Source organism: Anguilla anguilla, chromosome 2 (assembly GCF_013347855.1).
Source record: "Anguilla anguilla isolate fAngAng1 chromosome 2, fAngAng1.pri, whole genome shotgun sequence".
NCBI classification, from domain to species: Eukaryota; Metazoa; Chordata; class Actinopteri; order Anguilliformes; family Anguillidae; genus Anguilla; species Anguilla anguilla.
This window is the reverse complement of record NC_049202.1, coordinates 66,228,239-66,251,292: the sequence shown is the minus strand read 5'-3', so window position 1 is coordinate 66,251,292 and position 23,054 is coordinate 66,228,239. Positions and strand designations below refer to the sequence as shown.

General features: G+C 44.8%; 1 protein-coding gene across 2 annotated transcripts; it reads left to right on the top strand.

Annotated features, from left to right (window-relative positions):
• Positions 1-6,510: 6,510 nt before the first annotated feature.
• On the top strand, positions 6,511-21,886 carry LOC118221878 (inward rectifier potassium channel 4-like). 2 transcript variants are annotated; one of them, XM_035407312.1, is made up of 3 exons: positions 6,511-7,078; positions 16,267-16,475; positions 17,195-21,886. In XM_035407312.1, exons 2-3 carry the CDS (start codon positions 16,438-16,440, stop codon positions 18,795-18,797), a joined length of 1,641 nt encoding a protein of 546 aa, XP_035263203.1. In that variant the 5' UTR covers positions 6,511-7,078; positions 16,267-16,437; the 3' UTR covers positions 18,798-21,886. The 2 variants fall into 2 exon arrangements, with proteins under 2 accessions (XP_035263203.1, XP_035263204.1); XM_035407313.1 differs by lacking the exon at positions 6,511-7,078 and adding an exon at positions 12,391-12,849.
• The last annotated feature ends 1,168 nt before the right edge of the window (positions 21,887-23,054 follow it).

Genomic DNA, 23,054 nt, shown 5'->3' with positions numbered 1-23,054 from the left:
TGTGCTTTATCTCCCCTAAAGTGAATTTGTCAGTCATAAACTCACTGAGGGAGTGCTTCCTGTTGAAAATTTTTCCCACACGCAAGCAAAAATACCGGATGGTTGTGACAGCTTTGGAACAGTACCTGTTCGGTTCTTGTCACATATACATTCAAAGTTTTCTTCTTGCTTGTCACAAATCATGTACTATAGCAGAAAAGTCTATTTTTCTTTCCAAGTCTGAGCAAGGCCTTTTCTTTTTTTTCTTTTTTTTTGCTTGGTGTTGCTGGGTAGCCTGGTTGCATAGCTACACTCTGTTGCCATGCCAACAGTTCATACAAGTGCAGAATTGGTAGCCATGGCAATGGCATGGCAAAACTTTAGCATCTATCTCATACTAGTTGGCCTAACGTCAAAATTATCCATTGAATAGATTTATATTTCTGTCATAATAATGTGTTGAATCCACATGGGGCAGCTATGCGTATGTGCTTATTTCCCAGAGTAGGAAACCAAAAAAGGTTTCTGAAGACTGATGGTATTCATGCCAAAGAGTGATCCAAACCAAGCTACTGGAATATTCCACTTCTTTTATTATCACACCCATTCCTCCTTCCTTCTCTCTTTTGCTTAGATTTGATCCTTCAAATGGAGATGGATGAGCCTCGTCCTGAGGCAAGTATTGAGCCGATTTTGATATATTTAGTAACTGAGGGGAACATGCAGCGAAAGGGGAGTTCCTGTCTAAACCCGGGTCTCATTTAAACAGCAGTAATTAAGACCAGCACTTTTGGGGAGTAGAGTCTGAGCTTCTTAAAATGCAGGACAGAATTCACAGCTGTCCATTGTTGTACACGATGAAGCAGTGCAGATCTATTGGTAGACAGTTGGCAAGTGTGAGCTAGGGGCAACACTGTCATACCTGGGTCACAGTAGTGCAATGTATTATGGGCCATGACTGAATGCACAGCCAATGACAGATGTTTCAAGTTCAAAGTGAGTGAGACTTTTGTTTTGTTCCTAAATACCTCAGAATGGGCTGACCATGATCACTGCTGTAACATTTATCCGGTATGCGTTACACTAACTTATCACCCTCTGTTCATCTTCCTCATGTTCCTCATGTTTCTCATGTTCTGGTTAAATGCGGAGTTAGCAACTTATTGAGTGTCTTCCAGTATCCACTAGTGAACTGATCATCCGTCCATCAGTCTCACCTCTCTGGCACTGTGAGATCAATGAAGTGTGGAAAAGAATACAATGCAATCAAAAATAATGCCTACAGACTTGCAGCTATGCTGGGCTCTTTACGTTCATATGATATTAGAGATAAGAGACATTTGTATGATATTAGGACATGGCCTTTCTCGATGATAATTTGTAAATTCTCATATTTATTTACCCGAATTCTATCCCTCACTGCAGTTGTGCCCGGCTTTCATATTATATCTCTCTGCAATCTTCCCTGAGTCTGAGTTTTCCTCTCTACCTCCATCGCTCTATCTTTATCTCAGTCACCCACCCTCCTTCTTCCCTCCCTCTGACTTTTCCTCCAGTTTTATTCGAGCTACATCATCCAAAAACCAGTCACACCCCCTCCCACCCGGTCTCTCTTAGATTCTGGTGCCTGTACCAGATAATGTCACCATTTTCTTTCTCTTTCTTTCTGTCTGTCTGTCTGCCAGTAAGTCACCCAGACTCCTTGTACGGAATGGAAAATGGGACAATCCTAATGCTGAGGTCCGGCTCATGTACTGTGGAGCTATCAGAGCTCATACATGCCCTGTGTTTGTACATTTCTGCCGTAAGATGGTAGTGAAAAAGAGCTGAGAATCATTGTTATGCAAGGGCAAAGATACAGGACGGTTGAAGTTAGCACGACTGTCCAGTTGATGACAATGCATGGATGCTGGGCTAACATGGACATTGTGACATTAGTTTGAATTCTTAGCTGATCTACATAGCCACATTCTTAAGTATTTGCATATTTTGTCCTATCTGTCTTTTCCTTTTGAATGGATGACATTGAGGGGGCCAGCCCTACAAACGCAAATGTCTGTGACTGACTGAGTGACTGAGTGATTATGTTACACCATTGGTCGGCCGGATCACGTGTGTTAGGTCCAACCATATACTAGGTTTTGACTTGGTCTTCGTTTTTCACATCACTGCACAAAAGTGTCCAAACTTATTCTTGTCTTTTTTTCTTTGTCTTTCTCGGTCTCATGGATCTCAACATTTATTTATAATCTTTCTTCCCATCTGTCATTTTTTACCCATGAAAACTGCCAAATCACTCTCAAAACACTAGGCCCATATCTCATATCTCCATATCTCATATCTCATGGCATAATCTTTTCATTGGCCCTGTCCTGAATACGTTTCCAGAGCTTACTTGATGTCCACCTTGAAACAAGAATGGAACTATAGTCCTCAGGAAAATCATGCCCTATCTCAATGTTCACAATTACATAAGATTACATTACATAAGATAATTCACTATCAATGATGAAGGCAGCCCTTTTTTTTGTGAGTACTGCATGGGTATTGATCGCTTAAGCAACTGAATTTAAGGGAAGGGAGGGAAATTATGTGACTCATGAACAGAAATTCCCCCAGTCAGAGGTGCAGAGGCACTTTAACATGGCAGGCCTAACATTATGGCTGCATGAGCTAATCTGACTCTGCGGTCCAGGCAAATAACTGCTTATTTATACACACACAGACCTGATCATCTCAGCTTGGGAGGCTGGCTGGTGTGACACAGACTCTCTTAAACATGACTCTTCCTATGCCCCCCTGACTGCCTCCTCTCTCGCTATATGCCTGCTATATACCTGACGGTATAGCCCTGCTATATTCCTGACTGTATAGGCCTGCTATATTCCTGACTGTGTAGCCCTGCTATATACCTGACTGCATAGCCCTGCTATGTACGTGACTGTATAGGCATGCTATATTCCTGACTGTGTAGGCCTGCTATATTCCTGACTGTGTAGCCCTGCTATATACCTGACTGGACAGCCCTGCTATGTACCTGACTTTATATGCCTGCTATATACCTGACTGCATAGCCCTGCTATATTCCTGACTGTATAGGCCTGCTATATACCTGACTGTATAGCCCTGCTATATACCTGACTGTATAGGCCTGCTATAGTTGAACCTGTAGCCAGGGGAACTGGTTTCTCTCTGACTGCATTGAGTTTTTCCTGTAGTTGTGGTGCAGTTTTACGACAGTTTCTTTTGCAAGGGGTATTTGTCTACTGCCTCTTGATCTTCCTGGTCTTCTCCTGCTAATATTACTGCCCATCAGCTGGATCATTCTCAGGGTGTACTGAACACTGCACCAGGAAATCTTTAGCTTCTTTGCCATTTCTCACAAGTACTAACCTAGCCACAATATGTTTCCTTGGTCTCACACATCTAAGCCTAACACCTTCTAACACCTTCTTCTCTGCCATTTTTCTTGCAACTTGAGTGTATATCTTACTTGCACTACTGGCAAATGGTATTAGGCTACCTGTGGTTTAAAAAAAAAACATAAGGCAGATAATATTTTGGTCGATTTAACTACACCTCCACCTTAATCCCATCCCCCATTTGCAAAATGGTTGGATAGACTTACAATAATTTGTTTAACTGTAATTAAAGCCAAAGGAGGCTAATTTGAGGAAAATATTGTCTCAGACCATTTTTAAACAATTTCTTTTGCGTTATTGAAGGTAGAAATTGAAAGAAATATGTGTACTTTGGTTTGTTATTAAATAAATGTGTATATATTAAATGAATTCTTCTCTACCTTGGTTTTTTTTTTTTTTTTCAACCGCAGGTGGCATAATACTTTCAGCCTGTACTGTCTACCTGACTGAACTTCTCCCCTGAAACCCTCCGCCATCTTGTTTTCCTCGCTGCCTCTGACTTCCTTGCTGGGTCCCTGATTATTCTTGTCTCATACGCAGCCTCTCAGCTTGGGTCTCACTCACTTTCACGCTGTGGGGGATCTCTCTCTCTTAAACCGTGTGGGAGACTGACTACTTCTCTCTCTCTCTCTCTGACTCCTCTCTTTGTCCGTTAGTGTGTGTGTGCGTGCGTGCGTGCGTGTTTGTGTGTGTGTGCGTGTGTGTGTGTGTGCATGTGTGTGTGAGCAAAATGTGATTTGACTTTTGACCTACGCCATGCTCTCTCTCTCTCTCTCTTTTTCTGTCTCTGTCTCTCTCTTTTTCTCTGTCTCTGTCTCTCTCTTTTTCTCTGTCTCTGTCTCTCTCTCTGTAGCTCTCTCTTTCTGGATCACATTCACTCATGATGTTTGCTGCTGAAGGGGTGTACTGGGCACACACACACTACAGTGACCTGATTAATTTGTCCTCCTCACATTTTTCGTACAGCTCACTCCCATGTCACTGACACACAACAAAGCAAAACAATACACAGTCACTTACACTCACCACAAATACACACACACACTCACACACACAGACACATTTTATTAGTGCATACAATTATGTGTTCACAAACACACATTATGAGTGCAAAGGATTCTGTGTTCACAAACTGCGTTATGAGTGCAAAGGATTCTGTGTTCACACACACACATTATCAGTACAAAGGATACTGTGTTCACATACACACACACACACAGGCTCAAGGGTGGGAGAGCAAACCTCCCATGATGCCATGCAGTCATTCTGTCTTGCGGTAGCTGCCCTGTGTCTTACTTGTCCTTTCCCCATTTTAGCTCTCATTTATTCTTTCATGTTATGTCCTCTAAACTCGCTCTCTCAATCTTCCTTTTCATGCTGATATTTTTCTTCTGTGACCTTTGGCCTCTGCCTACATTGCTACTTATATTCTAAACAGCCCCCCCCTCCCCCATTCTCTGGCTGTCATCTGGACATATAACACCCACCTCTTCTTTCTGGAAAGAAGGGGTTTAAAAATAAATAGCTTCAGCCGTATAATTTAGAGAAAGAGCGAGAGAGAGAAAGAACATCAAAAGGTTTCCATAGAAACTATAGGATTGACTATATTTTTAATAAAATATCATTCTCTATTGTGGCAAAATTGAAAGTAATCATGTGATGGGAGGCATTATCAGTATTGTTCAGTTTTTTTCAGTAAATAAACACTGGCTTTATACGTGTAAATCTGACTTTACTTTAAATTTGACTTTACTGGCCAATTCTAATGAATTTAGGAACAGATTTCATGATCAGACATCGCTGAATAGATTTTGAGTTCGAGTACATTGTCAACTGATGTAACTCTGCCCAATTGACAGAAAAACAGTGAAATAACATTCATTAACCACAGAAGAAGACATTGGTCTGATAGCAATATCTTTATTCTTTGCACTGTAAAGTTTTTAAGGCTCTGTAGGTTCAAATTAAAAAAGAATTTTAATTAACTGAAAGTATACATAATTATAAACATGATTATGGTTGTTCCTCTGAGAATTTCAAGGGAATAATGGGCTGAAAAATGGGTGGGTTGCATTTTTCTGTATGTTTGGAGGCTAAATTTCTTTGACAGACAGGCAGAGTGCAGTGAGAGAGATAAAGGTTTGGATGCAGGATGAATCTGTGGGTGACGGTATGAGGGGAGACGTAGCTGGCGAGGTGGAGGGAGGACTGTATGGCAAACGCGCAGACACAGCCTCAGGAAAAAAAAGATACATTTTATCTTTGAGAAGAATGCGCGAACCCCGCAGACGAAGGGGGAAAAAAAGCCGTTCACCAAGAATGCACACAGAAAATAAAGTTTTTAGAGGTGCACACATATGGCATTTGATACGAATTATGTTTAATGACAGTCATCCGTAATCTGTCACAGTGAAGACAATGTTATACCTCCTCAACACACAAACATGTTCACGTGTGAGCCCAGACTCAAACACGCGCACGTGCACGCATGCACACGGACACACACACGCACACATACACACGCACACACGCATACATACATGTGTACACAGGCTGCCTTACCAAACATCGACATAAAAAAAAACCTCATTCGGGAAAAAGACAAGGAACATGTCTGTTGCCTGTTTCTGTTGTCTAAAATCATTTCTATTCTGAGTGCTTGGTGGTTAATTTATCACATAAAAAAACTGCTAATAATGTAATACTGGCCAGGTTTTCTCAGTGGGAGTTTATCAGCGACTATGTTTGACGTCCTTCAGCACTGGACAGCTCCAAATGCCGGATCGCACTTGGTGCAGTCCTGATCTAAAAGATAGGCTTTCATGGGACAGGATAAACATTAAAATAGGAAAAACAACACGTTTGAGAATGGATTATTAGTGGATTATTAGATTATTAGTGGATAATGGATTATTAGTCATAAAACACACGTGGCAGTGGTTGTGCAGAATGTTGCATGTTTGAATCCAAGTTATACTGCTGATGAACCCACAAGCAAGGCTCTGACCCATAAGGGCCCGGTGAAGCGTCCAGGATATATAAATGAATGATATGTAAAATATGAGCTGCGCAAATCTGCTAAAAAAATAATAAAATAATGTAATATGGAGCCTGCTGCTGGACGAAACACTGGCACAAATAATAGGGAAAAACACCTACACGCGCTCACACACGAATCTACACAAACAGGGACATAATCAAACTGACAAGCTCTCCCTCCCTCTCGCACCCACACACGCGGAGATGGAGATGGACTGGGGGATAGCATGAGCGGCGAGCAAGAGTCGCCGAACAGAGAGGGCGCGCGCAAAAGAGTGGATTATACAGCCAACGGGAAAGAAGGACCGCAAAAGGACGATAGAATAGGGGAGTGGGATCATTGTAAAATAAAATATAACAAAGAAGAAAGAGACAAATTAAAAGGAAATGGTGTGACAACACAGAAAGACGTTTTGGACCTCGCTAAGAGGAACGGAGAGAAGACTAGAAATCGAAACAGCGAGACTTCCGCCAAAGCTGCCGGATTCACAACTGGTCGCGCGCTATGGATACCTACTATTTCGGCAGTTTTTGAGAAAGAATAGTTAATGTAAAAAATATTAATAATTTTTTTTTTTTAAAGCGAGTTGGCTTTATTCGTTCCCGTAATCAGGGGAACCAGCGCTTTACACTAAAAGGTAAGAGTTTATCTGATAAAGTCCTCTGTCTTCACTTTACCCTCTACCTGTCAGCTTCTTTTGTGAAGTTTTGGAAGTACAATAGAGAAAAATCTCATAAGCGTTTGAGTCAATTGATATCAATTTATTGCATGATGTTGTTCGTATAATCTATATTATTTGCTCCCATTTTAACCCACAGTCACTTCTGTCATTTTGCATGCCTAATGCGTTATTTTTATTGTCGCATCATGACATCGACACTATGGAACTACTGAGAAACCCCACACTTTCTCTCTCCAAAGTGTACGCACAGCGAATTGGCATGTTCTGATTGTTAGCGTACACAATGCACTTCACTGCTTTGTGACGATCTGCATTGATTCGGTTTGATTTTTTTGTGTCAATAAAATGCCAACGTCGTTGCTACTTGCTAGAGTGGCGAGAAAGTAGCCAGAGGGTCTGCAGTAAACCATGACACTGAAATGTTTTCCTTATTTCACGCTTAAGTTATTTTGATTGTTATATCGCACTAAGTTTGGCAACTTGGTTGGTTCAGCGACGACAGTTTATGTGAATTCCAACTTTCTTTCGATTATTTCCTAGAACGAGATCCTAAAATGTCTCTCCGTGGTATTTATTAAAAATGACATACTGCAAAGTACGAATAATAGGGTAAGCTATATATGTCAAAATTGTATTTCCTGTTAACTATTTGTTGAACGTTGTAACATAATAAATGCATTAATGCATTAATAAAAATGTCTGCGATGAAGAAACGGCGCCACAAAATAAGACATCTGCAAGAGTAAATCGATCAGTGTGCAGAATTAATCTTACTTGATCAATGAGAATTACTATATTTCTGAGAATTTAACAACCCATTGAATTGACTTTACTGAGTAAGAGAAGTCTTGAATTGGTATAATTGAGGAACTGAAGGCCAATCCATGAGCACATAGAATTGCACAAATGTTCATACTTACAATGAAAAGGTATAGTATAGACAACAATACGTTACTTTGGCATAGCCCTTAAAGTCATTGTTTGAGAATGTGAGACTGGAATTATTAAACAAAAATTAGTAGGACTAATAAGGAACAACTGGATTATATTGACAAAAATGCAACATCTACAATATTGTAGAGCATAGTCTTTTAAGATAATCACTTTAAATATTAACTAGCTCATTAAGTATGTGGATTTTAAGAGCTCCCCACAATTCAAACCCCTGGTCCTGGAGTGTCACTGTGTCCAGGGGCGTTGTAGTTGGGGGAAAAGCGGGACTGACTACCCAGGGCCCAAATGGGGGGAGGGCCCTCTAAAAGCCTGGAATGATGCATGAGAGACATGGATCAAGAGAGGAAGGGGGCTCACAGAGACTGCTTTTGTACAGGGCCCAGAATTTTGTGCTACACCACTGACTCTGTCTGCTGGCTTTTGGTTATTTTCAGCACTTGAGTACTTAATTTAAATTGGATACTTAAATTATTAATTGGCTTAATGGTCAACACAGCTCCTCCCAAGGCCTAATTTGACTACTGATTGAAAGGACCCTACAAATACCTACAGACACTGTGTCTGTCCACTGAGTCTTGAAGGCTGTTACACTTTCCATCAGCAGCTGAAGTTCTGAAGCCGTGTGTACTCAATCAAACTGAAAGTTCAGCCTGGCACAGTTGGTCACGCTGGCCACTGCTGGCCAAAGTTAATTTTAATGTGCGCCTCACCCATCCCTCACCCTTCATTTGCATTTTTCCACAGAAGCCATTTGACTTCTGCATGGAATTAAATTCATCCTGAGGAAGGAAGAATGCATCCCCAAATGAGCTCAAAACTGCAGCGCTAGCACTGCACGGCACAGCTGCGCCAGCTCTGAAGGGGTGAAAAAAAAATAGTTGCTCCTAGTCCCTCTGACACAGAATTATCGCCGGTACACATGGGAAAAGGTTAATTGAACTCGAAAACTATGAAATCCTGGAGCAGAGACCTGCCTCTAGCTCTGTTACTCGAATCACGGTCCTCGAGGGCCGAGAACTGCCGGTTTTTCACCCTCCCTTTACCTGTGAAGACAGTCTGGCCAATCAGTAGCAGTAACTGTTCAGTTAATTACCCAGGAGAAGGAAAACCAGGGCCGGGTTTGGATTCGAGGGCCAGATTTGAGTATCCATGCACCTACAGGTTTTGTTTCAGAGTACATCTTGGTTTGTGTTTGTGTTTTTGGTATGAACAATTCACATATTATGTAAAAAAAAAAAAAAATAAATTTAAAAAAACAATGCATTGCTTCACCATCTGAATAACTCAACACATACACACTTTTATGTTCAAAATATTTTAATAGTGCAATACTATTTTACATGAATCTCTCTTAAAAGTTCTTCCTTAAATGTCCATTCTGCTCAAACAGTGCTTCAGAACTACATGTGACTGGATTGCTCCACAATCCAGAACATGTAAAAAAATATATATATATTTTAAAAATGACATTACTAGCTCACCCACCTTTCCACACCAATTTTCTACACCACTCAAAGCTGAGAGGTCCAGAGAATCAGCAAATATAGCATCTGACAGCTCTGTGGCTGACAAGTATTTTGCCATCACGATTATATATTTGCTGGAATAATGCAGGTACTTCTGCGGATGCTACTTTTAGGACTGTGCTACTGAGGGTGTTCCCACTGCTGGCTGTGCAAACTCGATCTCAGGTGTGCGCCACAGAACAGAAACAAGCACACGCACACGCATCATTGTATACACATACTTGCAGACCCGGATGTACATCTTGCTGCCCCTCCTCCCTCCTTCTCTGTTCCTTCAGTTTGAGATTAGACTGAGAGAGCTAAGGCACGTCACTGGACTGAGATGTACCTTTGTATCGCTGATAGAGATTAGGAGATTAGGAGACTATTAATCCATAGTTTCACGTATCGGAAGTTAAGAATGTCATCGCGTGTCCTGTGCACACATACGCACGCACACGCCCTGAGCTGGCATGGGGGATTACATGTCTTTGAGTGTTGCGTAACAATGGATCATTGTGCAGTCTCTGCATGTGAATGTGTCTATGTGAGTCTGTATGTCTGCGTTTGTCTGTGTGTTTGAGTGACGGTTCTTTCTAGAATGCCAGGTCCATTTGCAAGCATCAGCAAACCTATATTCATATTTTTACCTCCTTCCTGAGCGTAACTCTACAATCATCGATCTGTCAATCACAGTCAATGCGTGTTCCTATAACTTCTCATCCTGCTGTGTTGGGGGGGGGGGGGGAAAGCGAATTACCACTTTTCATTACTCAAAGGGGTCATTATAATTTTAAGAACAAGAAAAAGGAAGGGATACATTTTATTTCAAAGTTGAGTGGGAAGACCAGATGAAAGATCAGTGTGGACAGGTTGAAAAATAAGAAACACCAGAGTCTGAATAAAGAACCGTTTACACTACTCATCAAACAATGAAGGACTCAATTTCCTAGAAATGCACCCAGAAAACAGGAGAGAAGATACCCAAAACTCTTGCATGTGTGATTCAGTATCTCTCCACCCTTGTCAATGAATCAGGCCCGCGTTCTCTGACTCATTCCAAAGAGCCCTTGCACCCCACTCTCCTGTCTCTCCTCTCCCTCTCCATCCCTCTTTTTCCAGTACGCGAAATCATCTCAACCTGAAATATTTCATCAGCCTGTTAAGAACCGAGGTTCCTATGGAAACCGCTAATTACTGCATCCTCATAACTATTTAATTGCCGCAACTTTACCTAAGGAACCACAGCCTCCGCCAAGTAAGGGTGTCAAAAGTGTCAGGGTTAGATTTATTTCTGTCAGGTTTATTTATTTCTTGATGCTTGGTGTTGAATTTGTCTGGTGTATTTTTAAAGGGAAAAAAGAGCATCTTTCCTGCCTACTGTCTCTACTTAGTGCCACAATCGATGCAGGGAACCTTGAATTATCCCTGTTCAGGGAACAAAATAGGTGACAGCAAAGCCTTTTTGCTGATGAAATCTAAAATTACCACAGCAAATCAAATTCATAAATATTCAGAAAAGCTCTTTAAAAAAAGAAAGAAAAAAAACACTTTTTGCATTTTACTACTGAATAAACTTAAGCATGGCAGCTGCCACAGGCCGGGGCTGCTATGACACTGAAGCTCTATTATCTTTATCCAAACATAGTACATGGCAAGCACACCGTGTCAGATGGGCTCACTTTCCAGCTTATCTTCACCATCAACTGTCCCTCACTCCACCCAACTGACCCTCACTCTGCCCAACTGTCCCTCACTCTGCCCAACTGTCCCTCACTCCGCCCAACTGTCCCTCACTCCACCCAACTGTCCCTTGATCCGCCTAACTGACTCTCACTCCAGCCAACTGACCCTCGCTTCGCCCAACTGTCCCTCACTCCATCTAACTGACCCTCACTCCACCCAACTGACTCTCACTCCACCCAACTGTCCCTCACTCCACCCAACTGACTCTCACTCCACCCAACTGACCCTCACTCCGCCCAACTGTCCCTCACACCACCCAACTGTCCCTCACTCTGCCCAACTGTCCCTCACTCCACCCAACTGACCCTCACTCCACCCAACTGTCCCTCACTCCACCCAACTGACTCTCACTCCGCCCAACTGTCCCTCACTCCACCCAACTGACTCTCACTCCGCCCAACTGTCCCTCACTCCACCCAACTGTCCCTCACTCCACCCAACTGACCCTCACTCCACCCAACTGTCCCTCACTCCACCCAACTGACCCTCACTCCACCCAACTGTCCCTCACTCCACCCAACTGACCCTCACTCCACCCAACTGACTCTCACTCCGCCCAACTGTCCCTCACTCTACCCCACTACCCCTCACTCCACCCAAATGACCCTCACTCTGCCCAACTGTCCCTCACTCCACCCAACTGACCCTCACTCTGCCCCACTGTCCCTCAGTCCACCCAAATGACCCTCACTCTGCCCAACTGACCCTCACTCCACCCAACTGTCCCTCACTCCACCCAAATGACCCTCACTCCGCCCAACTGTCCCTCACTCCACCCAACTGAACCTCACTCCACCCAACTGTCCCTCACTCTGCCCAACTGACCCTCACTCTACTCACTCCATCCCTAGATACATGCTGCTGACAGTTTCGCAGGTGCTCTGATCCAGAGTATTTTTTTTTTACCTAGTATCCATTGGTACAGCTGAATACAGTACATCCTGAAAGAGTTCACAGTAAGTACTTTGCTCAAGGATACAACAGCAGCCTGCCTGGGAATCAAGCCTGCAACCTTTAGGTTACAAGCCCAGTTCCACGGCCATAATGCTTCACTGCAGTCCTGCATGAACATTTTGGGTGTATAAACTGAAACAGATCAAAGACAAAGAGGTAGTTCAAATAATTTTTGAAGCGCTTCTAATTAATGTTTTATCATTTCTGAGTAATGCAGCCATTCTCAAAAATTATTGTTACAAAAAAAAAATCTACTATAGTTAGACAGCACAGTTAATTGGTCATCTCAGCGATTAGATTATTCAAACAGTGATGTTTGAAATGATCTTCGAGCGGCTCATGTGACTAAATCGGGGCTTTGTGGCAATTAGCTCTGTCAATAAGACCTTAATGAACGAGGTTCATTAGCACCAAGCCTGTGTCTGACCTTTCCGGTCCTGCTGCATTGTATCGGCGTCTGTTCTCTGCCCGCAGACCCGGCGGCAGCAGGCACACAGAACCAGGGGCTTGCGTTGGCACCTACGCCTGTACAAACACGGCTAGTCATCCAGGAGCGCTGAATGCCAGGTCTGAATGCCATGTTCTTGTTGCAGATTCTCATGTCGTGAGGCTTCGTGGGGGGTTTTTTTTTTATTTCAATAAGGTAATACAATTTTAAGTTAATTAATCGGATACATTTTACGTACTTTAGTTCTGTGCCGTTTGTTTTTATTTTGTCAATATTCGTTACGTTTATCCACCGAATGAAAATGGCTTCCTGTTCTTCAGTATTTGTTCAATTTATAGATTTGTGCCATTTTTTGACAGAGCATTCTTTCCTCCTGAAATGTAGCCTGTGTGTGTGTGTGTGTGTGTGTAAGTGTGAGTGTTTATGTGTATGTACCCGTGTGTGTGAACATGCATGTAAAAGCATTTGACTAACACATTTTTAAAAAAGCAAATACTTTAACTGCCATTACTAACACTGCTTTAAAGGCAGCATAGACTTAAGTCTTCATCACGTCTGTGACTAAAGCTTTAATTACCACCTGTGTTCTCAGCAGATACCATGGACTGCTGTAGCCACAGCAACCCGCTATCAGCACATACGTTCTTCAGCCCGTATTAACTGATGGACTCCCTCGGGAACAATCTGTGCTTTAAGCACAGCGGCGGCTCACTTCTGTTCCACTCAAAAAACTGCCCCTCAGTGTGCTGAAGTGGGCTCCCCTGAAAGTGCCCGTAGCACCTGCTGCTGGGCTGACTCGGACGGGTCCCCCCCAGTGCCTCTTCCCCCCCCTGTCCTCCTTCCCATGGGTGCCTCTGAGGAGCTGCGTGTGCTTTGATCCCTTGAGGGTTAAACCGCTGAGAGTTCCTGGGTACGATGGGTGAGAGGCTGTTTCCTGTGATTTCCACTCTGGCCTCTGCCAGCCTGCTCCAGAGCTGTACCAGGTCAGCGGGCTGCTGGGACTAAGGGGGGTGTGGTCCTGGCAGGGGGCTGCTGAGCCTGAGGGGGCGTGGTCCTGGCAGGGGGCTGCTGGGACTAAGGGGGGTGTGGTCCTGGCAGGGGGTTGCTGAGCCTGAGGGGGCATGGTCATGGCAGGGGGGCGTGGTCCTGGCAGGTGGCTGCTGGGGCTAAGGGGGGTGTGGTCCTGGCAGGGGGCTGCTGAGCCTGAGGGGGCGTGGTCCTGGCAGGGGGCTGCTGAGCCTGAGGGGGCATGGTCATGGTAGGGGGGCGTGATCCTGGTAGGGGGCTGCTGGGACTAAGGGGGGTGTGGTCCTGGCAGGGGGTTGCTGAGCCTGAGGGGGCATGGTCATGGCAGGGGGCTGCTGAGCCTGAGGGGGCGTGGTCATGGCAGGGGGGCGTGGTCCTGGCAGGTGGCTGCTGGGACTAAGGGGGGTGTGGTCCTGGCTGGGGGCTGCTGAGCCTGAGGGGGCGTGAGCCTGGAAAGAGGGGTGTTGTCCTCGCAGCGGGTGGCTGAGCCTGAGGGGATGTGGTCCTGGCAGGGGGCTGCTGACTGAGGCTTCCCGCGCCCAAAGGAAACTCCAGGATCACATGGAGCAGACAGACAGACAGACAGACAGAGAGACAGGCAGGCAGACAGGCAGGAAGGCAGACACACAGACAGACAGGTAGGCAGGTAGGCAGGCAGGCATACAGAGAGCCAGGCAGGCAGGCAAGCAGACAGACAGACACATAAGCAGATAGACAGACAGACAGACAAATAGGCGGACATACAGACAGACAGACAAACAGACAGACAGACAGGCAGGCAGACAGACTCATGTATGCCAGCATGCTGTGTGTTGAACAACAGTCACCATAGTTAAGCATCTCTCACCTGCAAAAGAAGGCCAAAGAACGAAAATAAAAATCAAAATGGGTATGAGTTTATAAATAGCCTGCATGCATGGAAGCCGTCCAGGCAGAACTATATTCAGTGAGGATAACGGAAAAGGAAATGAGATTGTACAGTGGCATCCAGTACCATATTTTACTGAAGAGTAAAGTCATTTATACCTAGCAGTCCACAGACATATAGGAGTAAAGTGGGACGCGGAGGGGCAACAGTGGAAAACAGGGACCTCCAAAAAAAAAGCAGAAATCGTAAGTCATGACGTATTCCAAATCAAATACAGGAATACGTATCACATGAGAGGCACACACTGACAGACACCGGACACACTCAGGCATAGAATTGCCCGAAAAAGAAAAAAAACACACAAACACACATCAGTGTCCCCTAAAATTTGCACGTCGATACCTTCTGGTACTATTCTCCGATGAAAAAAAAAAAAAAACAGATTGCGTGTCACACTGTGGCTTTGGATCACACGGCACTGCCTACGCAAAAGCGCTCGAGACCGCGCAGGAAACTGCGTTTCCATCGCTGCCGTCCGTACGCTGCTCCTTCCCCCCCTTCCCCCCGGCTCTCACGCTGGCCAGGGGAAATGTAATCGCACGCCGAGCTGGGATTCAGAGCCGCAACAGTGTTCAATCTGGAATGCGAAAGGAAGGCAAATCCCAACATCTGCCAGCGCCGTATCAGGAACTGATACGCTGTCACGCAAGGGGTCACAAGTCTTTCACTTCGTAGTGCAAAATCCTTTGTCCGAAAGTGTGTGTGTGTGTGTGTGTGTGTGTGTGCTTAGGTAAATATATTTATTTGTGTGTGTGTGTGTGTGTGTGCATATGAGGTTTTGTGTGTGTGTGTGCGTGTGTGTGAGCATGTGTAAGCATGCGTGTTTGTGTGTGTGTGTGTGTATATGTCTGCATGTGTGTGTGCATGTGTAAATACATGTATTTATGTGTGTGTGTATATGTGTGTGTGCGTAAGACCAAATGTGATATCATCAGCTAGTGACAGTTTGTGACTTAAGCCTGGATTTCTGGAGTGAACATTTGTCTTGCTATAATAAGAATTATAATTGTTTTTTATTTGTTTGTTTGTCTGAAAACTAAAATGATTTTCCTAAGAAAGGCATACTGCACCTGTTTCCTTTAATGTATGTACCATGAATACAGTGTTGCTAACCAGAGAACACCAAAATCAGGACCGAAAACAGGAGGGCCATTTCACCATGGGTAAAATGGTGTCTGTTATGTGCCCTGTGTTCCCTTGCCTATAGCCAAATTCAGGGGACGCTTTTGTAATCATTAATGCACATATGACTCATTTATTCCATCAATGGTGCCGACAGAAACCATTTGATCCCTGGAAGAAACTTGTGCAACTCTTTGCATCAAGTTCATTTCGTTTTATCGCGAATGTTATACACAGCTGTGAGAGGCATTCTCACAAAATTCACTCCAATACGATGAATTTAGACAGAATGCCTAATCAATGCTCTCTCTCTCTCTCTCTCTCTCTCTCACTCTCTCTCTCTCTCTCTCTCTCTCTCTCACTCTCTCTCTCTCTCTCTCTCTCTCTCTCTCTCTCTCTCTCTCCCTCTCTCTCTCTCTCTCTCTCTCTCTCTCTCTCTCTCTCTCTCTCTCTCTCTCAGAGGTGTTTCTCAGGAGCAGCAGTCCCAGCTCCCTGCTCCCCAGGTCACCATGCCGGTCTCCAATCTTTCAGGGTAGTTCCGCATCCAGAGTCTATCCCAGACCCTGACCGTTTCTCCTCGTCCAATCACACGGCTAGCACCGCCAGTCACCCTCCTCAGACTGACAGCCCTATGATCACTGGTGCCATGGGAACGGTGCGAGTCAACAGGTAGGAAAGTGCTTGGCTTAAACACAATACATTATGGCTGTGTGTGGCATCTAACAAGGCCACCATGTGAAGGCATATGTACAGTTACCTCTGGACACAAATATACTTTGCAACTGTACAGCAACATGGACATGTAGGACTATGTAGGTAGTAACAGTGCTGCAGATATAGTACGTGTGAGAGTGCACACACATATAATACAAGCTGCATCCAAATTGAGAGGGTAGGCTGGAAAAGAGAGGCTGAAGCACTTGACACACTATCTATGCGCTATTACAGCAAAGCAAAGTTGAGTCTCCCTGTAAATACAACAAAGGAAGCAATTTGAAAAGGACGTTTAAATTTTACATTCCCATTTCTCTGCTCCTGCCTTTTCCCTCCCCTGCGTTTTAGTTGTTGTTCATTTCCAAGTTTTTCCCAATTATTAATTTGTCTGAAACATGCCCACAATGAGGTACTGCGTGTACTTTAATGTACTGAGTGAACCTTATTGTACTTATTTTACTGTGTGATACTTAATGTACTGAGTGAACCTTATTGTACTGAGTGAACCTTATTGTACTGAGTGAACCTTATTGTACTGTGTGAATCTTATTGTACTGAGTGAATCTTACTGTACTGTGTGAACCTTAATGTACTGTGAAACCTTATTGTAAATGATTCTATGTAAAAGAATGATTGATTTGCCTTCCTTGTGTTATCATTCTTCTCACACACAGGTATAGCATTGTAGGAGAGGACGAGGGCCTCAAAATCTCCACCCTGGGCCTGCACAACGGTCACAGCACCCTTTCCCAGCACCAGTACTCCCTAGGCGTGGCAGGGGGAGGAGCCAGCGGAGGAGCAGGGAGCGCAGGAGGAGGAGGAGGCCTGCTGGGAGTGCCGGGGGCGGAGAACGCTTACGGCGGGAGGAAGATCTCCACCACGGGGCCGGGGCGGCTGAGGAGCCGCTTCGTGAAGAAGAACGGGCAGTGCAACGTGGTCTTCGCCAACATGGAGGACAAGCCGCGCCGCTACCTGGCCGACATCTTCACCACCTGCGTGGACATCCGCTGGCGCTACATGCTGCTCATCTTCACCACCGCCTTCCTCTTCTCCTGGCTGCTCTTCGGCCTGGTCTTCTGGTGGGTGGCCATGGCCCACGGCGACTTCGACGTCCCCCCGGGGCTGGACTTGTCTTTGGGCGGGAACGGTGCACAGGGGGTGGGAGGCGGCCCGGGACCGAGGGAGCGGGACAAGGAGTGGAAACCCTGCATTCTCCACGTGCACAGTTTCGTGGGAGCCTTCCTGTTCTCCATCGAAACCCAGACCACCATCGGGTACGGCTGGCGGTGCGTCACCGAGGAGTGCCCGGCGGCCGTGCTGACGGTGGTGGTGCAGTCCATCGTGGGCTGCATCATCGACTCCTTCATGATCGGCACCATCATGGCCAAGATGGTGCGGCCCAAGAAGAGGGCCCAGACCCTGCTCTTCTCCCACAACGCCGTCATCGCCCTGCGCGACGGCAAGCTGTGCCTGATGTGGCGCTTGGGCAACCTGCGGAAGAGCCACATCGTGGAGGCCCACGTCCGCGCCCAGCTCATCCGCCCCTACGTCACGGCCGAGGGCGAGTACATCCCCCTCGAGCAGGCCGACATCAACGTGGGCTACGACGAGGGCCTGGACCGCCTCTTCCTCGTGTCCCCCCTGATCATCGTCCACGAGATCGACCAGCAGAGCCCCCTGTACCACATGAGCAAGGCCAACCTGGAGGCGGAGGACTTTGAGATCGTGGTGATCCTGGAAGGGATGGTGGAGGCCACGGCCATGACCACCCAGGCCCGCAGCTCTTACCTGGCCCGGGAGATCATCTGGGGCCACCGCTTCGAGCCCGTGGTCTTCGAGAAGCAGGACCGCTACCACGTGGACTACTCCCGCTTCCACAAGACCTACAAGGTGCCCTCGACGCCGCACTGCAGCGCCCGGGCGCTGAGCGAGATGACCGGCCGCTCCTCGTCCTCCTCCTCCCGCTCTGTGTCCCCCGTCAGCCCCACGGCCGCCCGCCACCTCAGGCCCCCGCACTCGCCCAGCGCCTTCTGCTACGAGAACGAGGTGGCCCTGCGCTGCGGGGAGGAGGAAGAGGAGGAGGCCCAGGCGGCCAGGGAGCGGGACAGCGGCGAGGGGGAGGAGAGGACTGTCATGGCGGATTTTCAGGAGAGGTTCCCGGAGCAGTCGGGCGACATGCTGTGCGCCCTGGACATGGAGAACCAAATAGAGTTTGACATGCTGCAGGCTACGATTCCCCTCGACCCACTCAGCTATAGGAGGGAGTCTGAAATCTGAGTGAGAGAGAGAGAGACACTGCCCCGTCCCATTTCCTGATAAGATCCCATCTAGATATTTACACAGGGACAGGTGTTCCACTCCCTTTGGATGTCCACAAGCTAACCAAGATCGTATTGACACTTTGTTTCTATCATTCCATCCTTTCTTTCTTTTCCCTCTCTCTGTCTACTTCTCCAGTGCCCATTCCCTCTGTCCTCTCCCCACTTCCCTGGTGAGGTGAAGACCCGGTAGCACCTCCACCTCCTCACTGACTGCCCCGTTTTCCCATCTCAGTCCACGTTGCTGAGCTGAGCAGCTTCTCTCTTCTTACTGGCCAGTCAGGCGTCCCCGAGGAGGTGTGTCAGACTAGTGGTTGTTCCTGTTACGTGTAAATGTCCAATCAAGACCAGCATAACTTAACCGCCGTTTTCCTACCACTAAAGGGTACCTAGTGCTCACCATTTACCTAAAAACTAGATAGAGTCCAGCACCGTAACAGGCCCGGTCTTGAAAACCCCCAGAGTTTCTGCCGCTACTAAATGACCTGCTGAGCTATTCCACACAGCGACTACACTCTGTGTGAAGAAATACTTACTGATGTTATTTTCATTTTGCCCCCCCTCATTCAACCGACAGAACTCAACCTGATGAATCTCTCGTAGTTCACTTGAATTTAAAAGCCTCGGTCAAACCATCCCTAAGTGAATGTCATCTGTTAGTCTCTCGCTGTCACTATGAAGGTCAGTGCAGAGAAGGCCATAGTGTGGCTCTCAGTGTAAGACAATGTTAGCTGTGAAGAATATGAGCAAACCTGAGGTGTCCAATTCCAGGGGTGGAGGGCCGCAGTGTCCTGGGGTGAACAGACATTTAGGACAGTTCACGGGGTGCACACAGCACCGTTCCAAGTCCATGCAGAGGAGCGACAAGCGTTCATTTCCCTCCGGTAGCTTTGTGGAGTTCCTGGATAATTGATAATTAAATCGGGAGACTGGGGTGAGGCGGACATCTTGCACTGGAGACGAATATCAGTGGGTGGACAACAGAAGGGCACTGTTATTTGCATTGCAGGCTAAACAGTGGGAGGATGCATACAGGTACACGACGCTGGATGTGCTTGTTCTATCTTTAGTTGACTTGCAAAAGTGCGTGTTCGTGTGTGTGTGTGTGTGTGTGTGTGTGTGTGTGTATGTGTCCGTGTGTTGGGGGGGGAGATGATTTGTTCATTTACAAAAATAATAACTCTTCGTGAGTTTTTTTTTTTTTTTTAAGCCAGTTTACCCGGGGTTTCACATACGGCAACTCCAAAGCATGAATCCTGTAAGGGTCATGTGATCTGTTGACTTTTTTTTTTTTTGCTAAAATTTTGAATTTTGAACTATGTTCCGTTGCAAGATAGTTGATTACTTTTTCAGTCCTTTCGCCAGTGCTATTTACTAATTTGTACTTTATGTATCTGCTTTCTTTTTCATTAATTTTTTTATCGGCTTTGTTTTTCCGTGCACTCCTTGAACACCATCCACATTTCTGTTTTCGTCTGGGATGATGTAAAATGTCCCAGTTTGGGAGAAGGCACCTCCTCCACCAATCTCCAACCCAAGCATAAGAAATAAATACGACTTCTTATTAAATTTTTATCGTTTAAAGATGGACTATTTCTAATTTCTGCTACTGCTGCATGCTCTACATTCTCTATAGATATACTGTATGTATAAAAATGAATGCTCTTCTGTTTCCTTGTTTATACACTGGGTGTACAGCATTTGAGTAAAACTGAATTGACAATGAAAACACTGATACCTCCCTAGCTTTTACAACCTCTGCACAAAGTGTTTAAACAGTAGTTTGGTATGCAAGTAGTTTAGCTGGCTTGTAGAACAGATTTATGGGGATATTCAACAGAATTGCAGTGTAGTACAGTATATTTATTCAGTCATGTTAAACTAGATTAAGTTAGTATCCTTGTCTTAAGTTAACACTGAACTGTTTGTTTGAGGTTGCTGAGGCCTAGGTTGTTTACATTGCATGATTTAGGTAGGAAATATCTTACTTTGGTTTTTTAATTTTATTCTGGACACCATGCACTTTTGATTTTTACATTAGCCCTGTTTGCCAGATTTTTTTTCTTCCCCTCAGGCTTTTTTCAGGTTACTGTTGCTTTTCTGAACAAATTACTGAATTCCTTTCTGATTTTATGAATAATTTCTCATCATTTTATATTCCTTATAATTTTTTTTTACCGGCTCCTCGTTCCAATTTTTTTTGCTTTTTTCTGTTCTTTTTCATGAATATCTACCTAAATCTTAAATGGCTCAAGTGGGATTATGCATGTGTATGTGTACTGTGTGCATGCGTGCGTGTATGCGTTCATTTAGAGTAAATTATTTATATCAAATACATGATATAACCCCCCGTTTAAAAAAAGAAACAGTATTAGTTGCAATACAGTATTTGCACAAATCCTGCACAAAGATGAATATTTTATATTTTTATACAATTCTTACATTCATTTTATATTAATGAAAGTTCTCAAAATAACACATTTAAAAACAGCGATTGCCATTATCTTCCAAAAAAAATTAAATAGCCTTCATTAGAAAGTCTCAATAGAAATATTGTTTCCCAGCAGTCAATTTCTTACATAAAATGTTTGCTTTTATATTGAATATAAACAAATTAAAGCTGCTGATATTAGTATTCTTATATATACTTATATAGACTCATTAATACATGATCAAATGCAACAAATTGCTCTTTTTGAGGCATATAAAAGATGTAAATCTCTTACACAAAGGTCTATATTCCAATAAACTCACAAAACAGCAAGAAGTGAAAATGAGTCTCTGTGCATGTGTATTTTTTTGTTATTTATTTTTTGTTATCAATGGTTAAGACTTATCGCCTCAAAAATATTACTGTATATATGGATCCAAACATTATGGGGAAGTAATACGATGCAGAAATTATTTGTCTTGAAAGACAAAGTATGCATGGAGACTGCTTGGATCATCAAAAATGGACACAGATCCTTGAAGAATGACTTATACAAATAAGCACTTTATTGTCTATATTTTCTGAGGTTAAAAAGTAATAAAAATGATTACATTGAATACATGTGTGGACTATGCTTTCAAGTTTTTGCTTTCTTTTTTTTCCATAACTTTTCCAGTATTTGTGATTTACTGATTTAAGCTCCAACAATTTCCCCAGCTACTAACATTAATACCACGCCACAACTTATATTACAAGTTAGTATATTACATTGCTACGGCAGGTGCTACTACTATTGTGACAGCTATAAAAATGTATTATTCAGTTTCCTTCCATTTCTACTCTGGATAACAAGCTGTAATTTATATCGCGACATCTTTTATCAAACTTCTACATCTGATACACCAAGATTTTCAGATGAATATGACGTGTGTGTGTGTGTGTGTGTGTGTGTGTGTGTGGGTGTGTGTGTGTGTGTGTGTGTTTGTGTGTGTGCGTGTGCGTGTGCGTGTGCGTATGTGTGTGTGTGTGTGTGTGTGTGTGTGTGTGTGCGTGTGTGTGTGTGTGTGTATTTATTTCAGTTTGTCTGTCTGTCTGTGGTCTGTGTGACTTTTTCATTTCCTGTGTTTCAGTTCAGCTGCGCACAGGAGGTCAAAGGTCAAGAAAGCCCCTGTTGTTGTCCACCTGTTTCGGCCCCGGTCACGCGATACTCTAACTCTGCGTTCTCATTGGCTGGTTAAATTTTAGGAGACGGGAAAGTAAGCTGGAGATGCTCCAGCTCTGTGTGTGTGTGTGTGTGTGTGGGGGGGGGGGGGGGACTCTAACCCCCCATGCACCTGTCTCTTTCACAGTCAACACACACTAACAATGTGCAGTGCATTTACCAACCCACTGACACACCGCCCTTCCACACAGCACTGGGGACCATCATTATGTTTAATTAGCACGTTGCGCCTCACTAAGTCAGAGCTCATGTGGAATGAAAGCCACCAGTGACTCCACCAACCCCCCCCTCCACCCCCCCCCCGACCCCCCATCGCCCAGGGCCCAGGCCTGAGACCAGCAAACCGTCTCTTCTCCCAGAGGATAAATGTGCTGGTGATATCAACTGGCCTAATCTACCAGGCTAATAAATATATTCATCTGTTTACCCTACAGTACTAACAAAAGTTTGGCATGAAATGTACAGTGAACAAATAGGTGCTGAAAAAAAAAGTCAATTCCACTTTCTCATGTAGAGTAATTCAAGGTGAACATGCAGTCATCCCTAAATGGGACACAGTAACA

Excerpts from the sequence above, each read along its gene's own strand:
- LOC118221878 (XM_035407312.1), top strand. The coding sequence starts at position 16,438 with ATGATCACTGGTGCCATGGGAACGGTGCGAGTCAACAG. Across the intron at positions 16,476-17,194 it reads GGAACGGTGCGAGTCAACAG|GTATAGCATTGTAGGAGAGG; the intron begins GTAGGAAAGTGC and ends TCTCACACACAG.